This window comes from Zalophus californianus, chromosome X (assembly GCF_009762305.2).
Source record: "Zalophus californianus isolate mZalCal1 chromosome X, mZalCal1.pri.v2, whole genome shotgun sequence".
NCBI lineage: Eukaryota > Metazoa > Chordata > Mammalia > Carnivora > Otariidae > Zalophus > Zalophus californianus.
In genome coordinates this window covers 26,605,318-26,620,992 of record NC_045612.1, presented here as the reverse complement: position 1 = coordinate 26,620,992, position 15,675 = coordinate 26,605,318, and the positions used below count along the sequence as shown (strand labels likewise).

At 40.7% G+C, this 15,675-nt stretch overlaps 1 protein-coding gene across 3 annotated transcripts in view; it reads right to left on the bottom strand.

Annotated features, from left to right (window-relative positions):
* TENM1 (teneurin transmembrane protein 1) overlaps positions 1-15,675 on the bottom strand; it is a 771,573-nt gene that overhangs the window by 63,048 nt on the left and 692,850 nt on the right. For all 3 annotated transcript variants that reach the window (XM_027608817.2, XM_027608819.2, XM_027608818.2), the window contains one exon: positions 8,349-8,503. In XM_027608817.2, coding sequence (XP_027464618.1) covers positions 8,349-8,503 — 155 coding nt within the window. The remainder of the gene's footprint in view (positions 1-8,348; positions 8,504-15,675) is intronic.

The following is a 15,675-nucleotide window of genomic DNA, read 5'->3' as shown; positions in this document are numbered from 1 at the left end:
AGAAAGAAGCTTTCTAGTTCCCCTTCTATCCAGTTGTGGTTAGTTTATCTGAAGCTTGCAAAAAAATCTAAGGACACTAGAAAATGGCTTTTTCAATTATGTAGAAAGCGGAAGAGAAGCAGGGAAGGCAGAGGTCCACTGCCTGGGACAGGTGGTGTAATGCTGCTGAGGGAAGGGAGAGGGGAAAGTTTTGTTTTCTCTGTTAAGGAGAATGACCACAAAGAACACTGACTCAAAGTTACTGGAGTCCACGATGAGTTGAAGGGCCTGCAACACAGCACCTAACTTCTTTAAACTGAGTTCAAGTTTCCTGGCCGGGAAGAATGACCTCTTAGAGAGAACTTGCAAATGGGTTTTTAGAACAAATTTTTTTTTTGTGATTGTTGAGAAATAGTGGGCAGTAGAAGATGTGCTGGAAGATTAGAGGTAGGTAAACATAGTTCTGACTTCAAGAAGAATCAGAAGATGTGCCTCACAAATTGCATGGAGGAAACCTGATGTCAATTTGGAAAAAATGTATGTGTTATTAAACCATTGTTTTTTAGTTCTTAGATAGGAAAGTGGGGTTTATGGATACCATGAATGGAAACAAATTATGTCAAGGGATTTTTTTCCTCTTTTAAACAGAGTTACCTGCCTGATAAGGTTTCTTTGTGGATAAGTTGAAGAAAATATAGGTGAAGGTAGTGGCTTTCAAACTTGTTTTGACTGTGACCCTCAGTAAGAACTATATTTTACACCATTATCTAGGATCTACAATTGAAATAAAATTTCATGAAACAATACTTACTCACCCTTAATGCACATGATGCACTCTAAGGTTTTGTGTTCCATTTCTTTTCTTCTTAAAGCTGGTCATAGGCCAATATATTGATTTCCTGCTCCACTATGAATTGCAACCCATAGGTGATAGTTCAAACAGATGGGTTTACAATCTAACAGATAACTAGTTCAGTGGTGCTACAATTTCATCTTGGCCTATCTATTCATCAATATTATCATGGATGAGGACATAGAAGGCATTCATCAAATCCATAGGTGACACAAGGCTGGGAAGGATAGTGAAGATACTGGATAATGGTAGAAGAATACCAAGATATGGACTGAATCTAATGAGATGGAATTGAATATAGATGCATGTAAGATCCTGCACTATGATGCAAATATCCAACTGTACAAGTATAAGATGAGGAGATGGGGATGAGAGACATGTGAATTTTTAGCTCTCTGTAATCACATCATAGATCAAAAGTGCCCCAAAGTCCAATTTAACTTTAGCTGTGGTTTCTTAATCTGTCCTCTTTATTTCTTTAGCATTTTGCAAAAATGTCGTCTTGGGGTCGCCATGTGAACTACCATTGGGTAGAAGTGGGCCTGAATAGGGAAGGTTCTGGGATTTTACTTCTTGTTTGGGTCTGTTGTTTGCATCAGTTTTATAAATGGGGACTTATTTCATTTGAAGCAAATGTTCTTTGGCAAAAGTCCTTTTGAAAACCACCAGGCAAAATGAACCGAAACAGAGAATATAGAAAGAGGGTTGTGATAGTCCCCATTCTACCTCTGAGTTAGAGCACATCTGGATTATTTGATTCACTTCTGGAAACATTAATATTAATAAATGGGAACATGTTCAGAGAAGAGTGAGGGGAATGGCAAAAGAACTCAAAACCATGCCAAGTGAGGGGCAGTTCAATGAATCGGGGATGTGACTTAGGAGGCCTGAGAGAGTTGTTCACATAGATTGAGGAGGCTGTCATGTGTACGAGGCAGTTTTATATAGCAGTTTGGTGAAAAGAATGTGGACTTGGGCATCAGGTGGGCCAGGTTTAAATTTCCACTCTGGACAAGCCGGCCATATTAGAGAGATGGAAATAAAGCTTCCTTAATGTTGTTAAAAAAAAAAAAAAATTCAACTCTGTCACTTACTGGTTGTGTGAACTTGACCAAGTTACTCAACTTCTTTGAACCTTGTTTTTCGCATTTATTAAAAATAGGGAAACAAAATACTTACCTTGAAGGACTGTCATGAGGATAAATAAGATAACATATATGAAAGTGTGCAGTATAGTCCTTGGTTCACTAATATATTTATTGCATATAAAACAGATTAGATTAATAACACAGGGCTTCAAGAGTTGTGGTAAGACTAGATGGTGAAAGTTAGAGGAATACTAAAAGTTAAAGTTAAAGGTCTCCCAGAAGAGCTTTCTATCAGTCAGGAACATTCAAAGATGGAATGAGTTGCCTGGAAGAGGTAGCGAGTTTTCTGTCACAAGAGACATTTGAAGAGAGGTTGGTTACTACATGGTGAGAATATTCTGGAGGAAAGTCCAGCATCAAATGATTGGGAAGAAGAGTAGGATTCCTAGTAGACTAGCTGAACAGATTAAATGCATGGGGCCAAAGTTTGCTCCTTCAAAGAAACAGTTACTGTCCTTCCTTCATAACCATGGATGATGCTTCCCTCCACCTGTTAGGTCCATTTGACAACGGGGTGTTTTTGGGAACCACTGGGGAGTATACAGATGATCCAACAAGCATTTATAAAGAACTGGTTCTATATTGGATACTCTAGACAAACACCTGAAAGTATGTGTCTTATGGACAGTGGGTCAACTGCATTGCCTGTGCACACAGAAGGTCCATGTTCTTGTATATCTGCTATTGGGCTGATTTTGGGAGAGCATTAGGCTGGCTCCAAGGAGTAAGCCAGCTCTCAAATTTGCTGTCAACACCAAGAGACTTGGTCTAACTCCTAGTTCCATTCTAGTCAGGCATGAGATGGAAGTGAGTTACCAGAGCAGGATGATTCAAAAGCAGCAATGGAAATAAAGAGCCCAATCTCTTCATAATCAACTCATCTCCTGAAATGAAAGGGCTAGTTGTTTATAGCAGTACTTACAAAGGGCAGTTATGCTTCAGAGTTTATACCGAGAATTCAGTTTCACATTTCAGTAAATCAAAAAAAAGGTATTGATTTTGAACAAATGGCTGATTTTATTGTCAAAGCAAATTTCATTTCTTGAGATGATTAGGTTTTATTAAACTATTTCCTAAGTGCCACTAAACACACATTCTGTGAATAAACAGCATATTTTTCAACCAAACAGCATTTGTCACCCACTAACTACAATGATATTTGGTCATCTCCAATTGTCACTGAAAATGTAGAAGTTGGAAAAATGCACACTGGGGGTCAGAAAGCTTGTGCTTGAATCTTGGCTGTATCCCTTCATAACTCTGTGGTCACCACATGACACACAATCCTCCTGACTACCAGCTTTCTCCTCTATAGCTAGAGATAATTATACGTACCTCTCAAGGGTGGTTGGGTTGTGGAGATAAAATGGAACAGTCTAAATAAGATGCTTAGCATAGTTCCTGGCACATAGTAGGCTCTCAATAAATGGTAGCAGTTACTGTTAGAATTACTATAGGGAGGACATCATGATCTACTGAAGCTTAAGGCAGACTATCAAGGATTCATTCTTCCCAGGGTTCAGGTTTGCCTCAGAAAAGTGCAGAAGACAAAAGCAAGGAAGAGAAAGAAGAATGTCTTCCATATCACTTCTCAGCTTCCAAAGGTACTATGCTACCATGGATGGGCCTTCCCTTGCTGGGGACCTTTTGGTTTTGAAATGCCGGGAAAGTAACAAGGAACTTTAGGAATGGGGTTACATTTCTGTAGAGCAAACTTCAGGGTTGGAAGGACCTGGAGAAAACTGTTGGTTCCTCTTCCTGAGTCCAGAGAGGCTTGTATTTCAAGCAGTTATAGATTGTTGCTATCCAACATTTGTTTTAAAAGTTTAAAAAAGTGGAGACTCTATAAGGTCTTTTGATAATGTATGATGCTGCCACACAGTCTGAGAATCAGTAAGCTCCTCATAAGATCTGATTCAAATCTTCATGCTGCAAGGCCTCTGTTTTCTCTCATGTCTGTTTCTGTCAGCAGACACTGTGTGCTCTCATTTAGACATTTGTCTCCACCCTCACCCATCAATATATTTTGATTTACTGAAATATGAAACTGAGCACTGTGTAAGCTTAGCTGGATCACTGTAAGAACTAGAAACAACGGGGGCTTTGCTCTTGGAAGGTGTTACGAAGCTCCCGACTCAGCTTCCTTCCTTCTAGCTGAAGACAGCCCATGTTCTTAAGTACAGTCCTGGAAAACACAGGGCCCCAATCTGCCACAGCTGTCTAAACAGACAGGGGAAACCCTGGCCATCGAGGCTGAGCATCTGGGCAGCTGTGCCACACACTGGCTTCCTCCCAGTAGACACTCTATGTGCTCACCCAGCTGAATTCACTCGGCGTTCGCCACCTTTTGTCCACCTGTGCCACATCTGGGTGCTGATTTGCACACACCTGGGGGCTGGTCTGCTTTAATGCCAGAGCCTCCCCTTCTCAGCCCAGCATCTCAAAAAAGTGATCTATTTTCACTTTCCCCATTTCCTCACCTCCCACTCTACCACTGCAATCCTACTCCAATTAATTAGCACTCTACCACAGGCACTCCTATCAAAGTCACGAATGCTGTCAAACCAAATGGCTTCTTAAAAAAAAAAACAACACAAAACCCAGCTTCTTTTATGTGACCTCTAAAGCAGCAGTTGATACTAACCATTCCCTTCCTTTTGAAAAGCTTCTTTCCCTTGGCTTTTTGACTGCCCACATTCCTGGTTTTCCTCCTACCTGTTAGGTTTCTCCCTCTGGTCTCCTTTGTGGTCTCCCACTCCTCAGCCTTCTCTTGAGTATTGATATCCTTGGAGTCTGCTCTTAAGCCTTCTCTCTCTCTCTCTTTTTTTCTGATGCTATGTACTCTCCCTGGAAGATCTCATCCACCACCCTATTTGCCGTTACCATGTGTGGACTGATAATCCCAAATCTAACTTCCATTTCAGGCCTTGAGCTTTAGACCTATTTCCAGTTGCCTGCAAGATGTATTTACTTGCCTTGGCACCTCAAAGTCAATATGTCTTGAGCTGAGCCCATCACTCAACCCCCATCCCCAAACCTGCTTCTCCTCTTCCTGTATTCCTCATCTCAGAGAATGGTACCATCATACCTGGACTTCCTTAATTCTGAAATTAAGTCCGGTCAACAAGTTCTTTGATTTTAGTACCAATATTTCACTAATCTGTCTAGGTTTCTTGATCCATACTGCTGGCCATTATCATTGCTTGCCTCTGTAACCCGCATAAAGCTGAGCAGCTTTGTGGTCAGTGTCATCAGAGTTGTACCCCAAAGAAACATCATCTGGACATCCAAAAAACATTGGAAAGCAATTTAATTTTTACAGAAGTCGTTTGACAAGGTGCTGGATCATTTATATATATGTTTTGTCCCCATCACACCTGTGTTACTTTAACGGCCTCTGAAGTGGTCTCCCTGCCTGTAACACCATTTCCCTCCACTCAATTCTCTATGCAATAGCTAGAATGATCTTTTTAAAAAGTACTTCTCTGCTTAATGTTATTATTGGCTCCCCATTGTCCACTGGATAAAACTTCACCTTGTCATCCCCATTTACCTCTAGCTTCATCTCTCACTACTTTTTCATATTCTTTGCACTAATCTTTTGGTATTGGCATACGTGTTAACTGTGCCTGCTGAGCACTTACTATGCATACCCAAAGAACATACAGTCTACCTTGGTAGACTAGTTGGGTACAGTTTGGCAAGAGAACAGATTACATTCTTAAATGCAGTGATACTAAATTTTTGTAAGAGAATGAAACAACAGTGAGAATTAGAACCATCAGGGAAGCATCCCCTGCAGGAGGTGAGCTGTGAGAAGGATGGAGAATGGGATTTGGAGCCCAGAGATAATTCCAGACTAAGGGAATGGGACCATGAGAAGCAAGCCCCTAATAAAGGTGGAGGGTCATAATCTGGTCACTGAGGTAGAGATCATTACAGACTCATTGTTTTGTGCCAGCCTAAGAGGAAAAATTCTATTACTCTTTAGGGTGCTTTAAACACAGAACAGGAAATAATGGACAGCAGCAAAGAAAACTGCCAAATAATTTGGACACGAAGCCTGCTTTCTCTCCCAGTCAGCCTTGCTAATTTCTAATACCCACCACCCACCCTGCCCCATTCAACTCCCCATCCACCCCCCAAAACTACTGTTTTTCTTTTTAAGAGATTTAATTTATTTATTTGAGAGAGAGACAGCAGGAGCAGCGGGAGGGGCAGAGTGAGAAGGACAAGCAGCCTCCCCAGTCAGCATGGAGCCAGATGTGGGGCTCCATCCCAGGACCCTGAGACTATGACCTGAGCCGTAGTCAGATACTTGACTGACTGAGCCACCCAAGTGCCCCAAAACTACTGTTTTTCTAAAGCCGATGTTGTGTAAAATAAAGAGAAGGGAGGGCATCGGGGAAACTGAGGCTTGGAATGAAATGCCATAGGGAAATTATATCTCTTGGTTACTAGGGCTCCTTTTCAATGGGCTACACTCTACATCCCAGCCTGAAAGGGATGAGGTAGCTTTTATTGTGGCAATTATGGCTAGCAACTACCATGTGAGAAAGAACCCTTCTCCTGGTGATGAGGATCATGTTTGCTCTATTTAGACAAAGAATTCTCTTTTGAGCATAACTTTTCCACACAGAATCAGAGAAGTTGTTTAGACTTGACTGATTGCAATACTAAGTGTCCTATTTTAAGTTAAAAATATCCCACAAGTGAATCATATATGTGCATCTTCTCTTTTTCGTCCCCCTCCTCCATAGAAACACATTCACACCCTTCCTTACTGCCATAAATAATGCTCCTTTTCCTTGCCTTCTGCGGATTTTGCATCATGGAAAGTTAGGCTGCTCTACGACTTGATAGCCTGATTCACTCAAATCTCTCTGAAGAATGGCTCATTCATTGGGCCAGTTTTCCAGGCCTTCCAATTCCCCTTTTATTTTTGTAGTTGACTCTATCTGACTACTTTCTGCCTCTCTAGAGTGTGGTAGGGGCACATAGAGAAGAAGAAACTCCCCAAATAGGCACATTTCTAGTGTTTTATAGCCATGCATATGTTGGACAGGGATGGGAGTGGAGACTAGAGCTAACGACTATAGCAAGGTTTCCGCATGATGTGTTCACTTAAGTTCCCCTGTGATCCTAGGTTCTAGGTGGTACAGAGAATGAAGCAGCAGGAATGTCCTGACCATGGAGGATATTGCCGGAGGCCCACCCATGCAGCAACCCTCCATTCCTTGCCAAGAGAAGCCCGATTTTGGTTCAAGAATTAGGTAGCAATATGCTTTGGGAAGGTGACCCTGTTCCAGAGGGTCTGAATCCATTTTGGTGATCCCCATTTCCCCTTTTAAGGGGACTTTAAGGGGACTCCACCAGTGACTGGTGGAGGCAAGAGCGCTTGATTCCTGTCCGTGTGACACAAGAAGGAAATCTGCGGGCATTTTTCCCACCTCTGATCACCTCACCATGTGACATCAGGAGACTTTATTGTTGAAACTATTTTTTAGGTACATGTTTCATTATTTGCAGTCAAAACCACCCTGTCTGATACACTCACTAACTACTCCTAAAATTCTCAACTTCTACTCTAATTCATTTGAAAAGAGGATCTAATAATCTACTTCACCAAAGTCACAGATTCATGGACGATAAGAGCACGAAAATCCCTTTGAGGCCTGTCTATAGTCTATTTCTCTCATTCTAAATACCAATCTCTTCGTGTCCGCAGACTAGGGAAGACACCCACAGGGTGCTGGAATTGTGCTGTATGCTCTCTAATCTCTCTACGTGTGGAATCCTGATTTTGTACAAATGTGGTAAAATCAGAATTTTTGACTCAGGTGAAAGTTACGCTGCACTTTCCCTTTTGTTCTGACAAAGAGCTTTCCTAAACAAATGTAAACTAGATCTCAGAGGGAGCATTGCCTCTACCTAAGACTTTCAAATGCCCTAAAGATAGCTGTTTACATACACATGAATAACAAGTCATGCTTACATATACATTACAAAAGATTTCCAAGGACTTTGGTCATCAGTGCTTTTCCGAATGTGAGTCACTGTATTATTTAAAAATAATAAAATTATGTATCTTGGAAAATATTCCACAAAAGACTGGCCTTACTCTCCAATTGATTTAACTTTGAAAGCCTTCATTCTTATTCTTATGCCAACATTCCACCTAGCATTACTCCCAAGGGAGTTTTTCTGAGGAGGATAAAAGGAACTTACAGAAGGAGAAACTTCTGCTATCTGGTGTTATAAAAGATACACCAGGCTTCCTTTCTACCTAATTTCTGCATGAGAAAATTGTTATCCATTTCCATGATGCCAAATGGTGATAGTGCTTGAAAACCAGCTTGAAAACCTACCTGAGTGATGTCCATTCCCGAGTCACAGCTCAGTGGCTGTGTGGAAGTCAGACCGTTTGAGCCGATTACAGTTGTGATCACCGCTTTCTCATCAATTCTCCGAATCATGGTCCCATCCACGAAGTAAATGAATCCATGCCTATCAACTGTGATGCCTGTTGGGAAAGAGCAAATGAGCATTAGTAGTCTAGTGGGCCACACTTGCACCAAGATCCGTAGTTTGAAAGAAGCCATAGAAATGGAAAAGCATTTTAAAGACATATGGATTCAATTTTGCTCAGCACAGACAGGACAGTAATGGGAGAGGTCTGTTCGGACACACATTCACTTCTTTGTGTATTGAGAAGAAATGATAAAATGTAATGTGAGGAAATAAAGCCAGGTCTAACCATTTTGGGTTGTCTAGCTTTACACTGCCACCCCCCCAATACTTGCTTAGTCCCACAAACAGAAAAAAAATCCTCTTTAAGATAAATGGGAAAAGGCAGAAGAGGCAGGGTATGTGACATTCCTTTTAGGCTGTAGATGCGCAGGCCGCCACTTATTTTCATAGTTGCATTAGAAATAACTGACCTGGAAAGCATTAAAGTTATTGTCATCAATTCACACTCAGCCCACAGAGACTTTGCAATAATTCTGATAAACTGGACTGAGTTTTTTCCTCTGTATTACCTATTCAGAGGAGTTTGGAGAGCAAAATGATGGTGTCACAAAGGGAATGGTTAAACTTCTAGAAAAAAATGAAAGCCAATAAAATTCTCACAGTAGCTTTTACACATTGTGTTAATTACAGCCTGGTGTTTTGGAAAATATATAATAGCAGTTAGAAGGCTTGGGTTCTAATACTGAACACATCATTTACATCTCCTGTGTGATTTTGAGTCATTCGTCTAAATTGTAGCCTCCTCTTCGGTAAAATATGGAAAAGATTATCTGCTTGTGATATTGTGATTTATAAGAAATATATATTTGGCCTTCGTCCCTGATTTTAGCACAGAGCTGCTAAAACTCTGGAAATTTCCAAAGGGGCAAGAGAGATAAAGGTGTCTTTTGTTATGCTAATGAGGTGGTTTTTGGACTGCTTCTAAAGATGGGTTGGTTGCCAGGAGAACCATCATGAATAGAGGGTTGGAACTCTGAGTCCCGCCCCCAGACGTCTGTGAAGGGGAGAGGGCCTGGAGACTGAGTTCAATCACCAATGGCTAATGGTTTAATCAATCATACCTATGTAATAAAGCCTCTACTAAAAACCCAAAAGGACAGGCTTTGGAGAGCTTCCAGGTTGGCGAACACATGGAGATTTGGGGAAAGCAGTGTGCCTGGAGAAGGCAAGAAAACTCCATACCCTCTCTCACATACCTTACCCTATGCGGATCTTTCATCTGGCTGTTTCTGACTTATAGCCTTTTATGATAAACCAGTGATCTAGTAAGTGAAAGGTTTCTCTGAATTCTGTGAGCTGCTTTAGCTCATTAATTGAACCCAAGGAAGGGGTTGTTGGAACCTCCTTCTTCTGGTTGGCCAGAAGCACATGTGTGTGGGGGGCCGTTTTGTGGGACTGAGCCCTTAACCTATGGGATCTGACCCTTTCTCTGGGTCGATTGTGTCAGAATTGAGTGAAACTGTAGGACACACAGCTGGTATGGGAGAACTGCTTGCTAGTGGCATGGGGGGGATCCCCCACCCACGCTGGAAACTGGGTCTCAGAACATTGTTTACTGTAGCTTTACCTAAGCTAAGGTGACCAACCGTCTTAGTTTGGGACTGAGGCTGGGTTCAGTTTTTAAAACTGGGACAGTTCTGGACAAACTGGGATGAGTTGGTTACTCTTTGCCTAGGTTGTTATAAATATCATATGAAATAATACATTTAAAAGTGTCAGACACATATAAAGAACATATGGCTCAACTCCTGCTTCCCTTGGTGCTTTTGATAGTGCTCTTGAAAATAACCACATGGCATTACTTTAAAACTAGTCTACAATTTAGTCTTTTCCTACCTCTCCTTTATCCAGTGGATATTAAAGTTCGGAACATCTGTGATAACAAGCATGTCCTTTTGGCGTGTGCGCACACACATTCACACACACAGTCATTTTCCTGGTAAAGAGTGTTTATAAACCCAACTTAATAGACTACTTTCAGATGAACTAATTCATTGGCAGGAGGTTAATATTAAGACTTGGCTTTATGGTGTACTTTGATTAATCCTGATGTTCCTCATGAAGTATTAATCCTTAATATCTATACAAGTTACAGATTCATTTTAACTTTCCCTGAATACCGCTAAATTCATCTATGTTTTGGAGGGCTCTCCAAGGAAACCAGCATGTCCAGACAAGGGAAAGTTCATGTTGATAAGTCCCTTTTTCATTTGCAGATACAGAAGGACCTTTAAGGAGGTTTTTAAAAAGACTTTTAAGATTGAGCAAGTCAAAGGATGGCAGCACACGAGCATTTCTTACATCTCTAGGACATTTGGGCTGAGGATGAACCAAGGGGTACCTCTGCTTTACGTTTTTTTTTTGTTTGTTTGTTTGTTTTGGCAAAATCAATTTCTCGAATGCCTACTATTTGGTCTGCTTTGTGGCAGGCCTATGATTACCTTCTATGACCTCTGTATTAAATATCAGTGAGTGTGAAATTTAAAATTTGCTTGTCACAAGAGGATGGACTCCTCTTGAGGAGTTGATCTTGATCTCTTGGCATTTTGCATGGCCAAATACTCTGATCTTTGCTGTTACCTAATTTGAAATTTGAGCCACTATCAAGAAAGGCTTGATAGATCAAGACTCAGGTCTGGAGAGGGAAAGGCTGAGAGTAGCTTAGCTTGAAGTGTTTGAAATCATGAAGTATTTACCAAATACATACTGAATGTCATTGTGCCAAGTCCTGTGAAGGCCAAAGGACAAAGAATCCAGAGGCACAGAAACTAAGAGGAATACCCTGCAAGTGTTGCTGTAAGGAGGAGGCAGTAAATTTAGAGCTTCCAATCCCTTGAAAATTGGAACAGATTCACAAAAGGTGTAGAGAAATAAATGTATTCCTTGAAAATTGGAACAGGTTCACAAAAGGTATAGAGAAATAAATGTATTCCTCCTGAAACAAGTGTATTTGGGGGGGGTCCTTCCATCTTTGTGTGGACACCAGGGAGGACAATTCTGTTCCTTTGACAACTGCATTCCTCATCCCCATCAGAGGGTGAAGTCTGTTCCGATCCAGGGAGGATAATCCTGGACTTTACATGGTTTTTCCACTTTTAATTTTTGTTTACTTCTGAACAGTGTGAACTGTTCTCTGTTCACGTCCACTGATTTCCACAGAAGAGGCTTATTAAATCCTCACTGTTGGCCTTCAGGGCTTATTTGGCTGACGAGTTGTAGGATATTCTCCTTTCATATATTTGTGTAGCAATTTCTTTGATCACGGTCCAAATTGCAAAAGACTCTGTTTTTCCTGAGACTCTTTAATTAAATTTGATGGGGTTATACTTATGTTTGGAGTTGAAAAAGAAATAGTAGAAAGGTCTTTGAGGGGCTGTGTGATAGATGTTTTATTAGTGCATCTAGGTATGTTTTATATGTACATATTTTCATTTCCTTTCATTTTCCTTCCCCAGCCAACCAACCAACCAACCAACCAACATACACACACACACAGATTCCCCAAACAACTAGTTTTACAAACTCTTCACTGGTGAGGTTTGAGGGGTATTTAGTTTTCAGTGAGGTTAAAAACCAAATTGAAAATCCCAGGCAGGAAAAGGAGAATTCTTTTTGCCATTACTTGGGAGGGGGTGGTCTCCCCTCCCATAATGAGTATTGTCGTAGCCCAAGGATGTCGATGATGCAGTCAGCATGATGTATTACCGTTTGTTAGGCTGAGTGGGAGAAGGTGGCACATGCCCCGTGTATTTTAAGCTTTATCTTTCAGGGATGGGGATGTGAGTGATTTCAGAGCACATAAAACCATCTGGGGCTAGCGAGATCTGCAGACGCAACTGACTTTCGTGTTTTGATATTATTGTACCCAGATTTCCAAAATTTGGTACCTAATGCTGTGGGCATAATTTGTTCCAATGGCCACATCTGTTGATGTGCTTCCTGACAGCATTTTCATTACCACTTAAAACACAATGGCTAAGAAAGGAGTTAAATTGCATTGAGAAGACCACTTCCAGGGTTTAAAATTTTAACCAGTATTCATTTTTAGAGCAAGCAAGAATATATAGGTCTCCGATGTTGCCACAAGGTTAGGCAGTGGGTGGTGGGGGGAGGTAGGAAGAACAACACAGACAGCTTGAGCCCCCACACCACCCCACCTCCAGTAAGGAAAACACTGGGCTCAGACGCCCAGACAGCATGTTTAGCTTGGAGCACATTTTTACATTTGCGAGAAAATAAATAAATCCTTGTAAATTAGTGCATATAATGAAAGCACTGACAGACCATAACCTGGAAGTGTGAATGGTGCTGTCTCCATTCATCAGCATTAAGCCCTAACAAGCTCTTTCTATGGAAAGACCTGCTCATAAATAAAGTGCATCTTGTAAAAAAAATTATTCACCACATCTTATGCAAAGTAGGGGACATTATATAATATCTGAACTGCAGGCCCTCTTTTCTCTGTGAAGCATAGCTCTGTATGAAACAGCGGCAAATTATAGGTGAAATTATTTGACTTCTTCCCTTGTCTTATTTTCCTCCAATGAATAAGTACTATAACTCTGCAGAAGACAATTGCCTAAAGCTGGGGCAGCCTGGACAGTTACTAATAAATGTATCACCTGTTGGGGAAGAGGACACTGCTGATCGATACTGGAGCAGGCAGGGATTTCCTGATGTGAGGTCGCTGCAAGTCCAGATGTGGAGGTTAATAGCCCGGAAATAGTGGCTCAAGTCTCAAATTAGGTAACAGCACAGATCAGAGTATTTGGCCGTGTGGAATGCCAATTTCAAATGTTGGCAGAAGGCATCTTTGTATTTAATTTATAAAAATTACAGCTGTTGAGGCCACCTACATTTTTATTATTTCTATATTAAAAATGAACCTTCTTTCAGAATATAGGCTTTGGAAAGTAGTCATAAAATTCTCTCCATCTAGAGCCCTAGCAACCAGAAAACTGAAATACTGTTTTTTTTCCCCTGCCACAATGTGCTCTTTAATTTTATGATACAGAGATAAATGGTTAAAATAAGCTTTCAGAAAATGTCCTAAGCACAATATGGCGTCAGCTCAATCTCCAATACTGAGAGTGCTGAATTGTATAACCGACATTAGCTGTTGATCATAAAGTGCCCTTTAAATCAGAGAGAGATTAAAATATTTTGCTTTGTTTATGTGCAATCCATTTCTCTGAAAATTGGTATCATATGTTGGTCTATATGGAAATTCTCCAAGGGGCAGAAAAGTCCGTTCTCCAGCTGATCTGATTACTGTCCACTTAATTACCCACTGGGATCAGAAAGGGTCAAGTTACTTTTGCACAGTAAGCCTGTTAAGTTCTCTTGCTAGGCAGCCCCTAAATGGAGCTTGTAGAACTTGGAGGAATTACAAATATCTGTGTGTCACTGGGTTGGAAGGAGGCAGAGCTTAATGATCAGCTGAAATGATTTCACTGTGTCCTTAACAATGAGAACAGGATATCTTCAGTAAGAGACTCTAAAAACCTCACTATTACATGACTAGTGAATGTGTGACTTATTCAATCAGATATTGTTTAATAAAAAAGTTATAGTATATCCTAAACAGTAAAGGTCAATTTCCAAAGAATTTAAATAAAAACGACAAACATTCAAATGAATATTCTACTGACTGGAAAGTCCTTTCACGGCTCAGAAGGTACTTTTTAAAGGGCTTCAGAGATATCATAAAGAGCAATAGATATTTGGACTAGTTAACCAAGAAATCTGAGTGAAAGAAAGGGCAGTTTTTAGCTTTTGTCTTCTCTTCAGCTCGTCCTGATCCTCTCAAAGCTTTAACCTTCAGGGCAAGGCAGTGTGAATGAAGGGCTCACCTACCTCCACCAACCAACCACTATTTTTCTTTCTTTTTTTATTATTATTATGTTATGTTAATCACCATACATTACATCATTAGTTTTTGATGTAGTGTTCCATGATTCATTGCAACCACTATTTTTCTAAAAGCTTACTGGGGAAGCTCTTTCTCCTGATTTATTATTAGATTTATTTTTGTATCTGTTATATGTCAGGTACAGTGCTCGGCACTTGGGAGTACAGCAGAGTAGTATAAAACAGAGCTCAGAAACTGGTGGGGGAGAGGAACCAATGCCCAGGCAATTACGGTGCCTCAAGATAAGCACTAGTTTAGATCAAGTCCAGGATGCCGTGGGAGCAACCTTGGGGAGCGGGCTGGGCAGATGAAGGTCACAAGTGATTTCTCAGAGTAAGTGACACGTAAGCAAAATCCGAATGGCTGTGTCGAATTCCTGATGAGCCTAGTGTGAAATCCAGGTAAACGCCACTGAAAACCCACGAAGGCTGACTAATATCACTTAATAATAACCATTTTCATTTGCTGGGACTACTAGGAGATTCTAGGCCTACTGCTGGATTCTCTACATCCATTTTCTCATTTAATCCTCATAGCAGCTTTGTGGAATAGGTATTATTGTCATTTTTCAGACGGTGAAATACAAGTTCAGAGGTTGAGTGACTAACTCCAGGTTACCTACCTAGAAAATTCTAGATTTAGCTCGTTTGTCTCAGTTCAATGCCCGTTCTCTTAAGCCCTCTTCCATGCAGCCTAAATGGGGCTATCACTTTACCACAGGAGTGGTGCATAGACTGGTTTCAGAGGGTTCAGAAACTCCATGAAATTATTTGCAAAGTATTTTGTGTATGGGGAGATGGTCCATTGCTTTTGTTAAATTGTCAGTGTGACTAATACCCCTCTCAAAAGATTGTTAAGAGTTCTTATATTCCTGTAGATCTCTTGGACTTCTTCAGAATTATCCTTCAAAGATATTCCGTGGCTTCACCCCCACAAAGCTGGCCAGTTTTGAGAAAGTACTCAGAATTTCCATGTGATGGTGATTTTGATAACTTGACTATTACCGTATGACCTACCACATAAAAAGGAGTCCCCAGCAACAAAGGTTACAGACTCCTATGTTGTCAGGGGTCAGGCAGGTGACATAAGTTTGTAAGTTGGTGCCAGCTGTTGGATTATATAGGTTCTAGGGAAAACTGAGGTTAACAAAAGAGAGCACGTGCCACCCAAATGCATTCAATCTTTTTTTTTCCTTAAATAAATAGATATGGGCCAAACAAATTATATTTTTGAACTGGATTTATTCCTCAAGT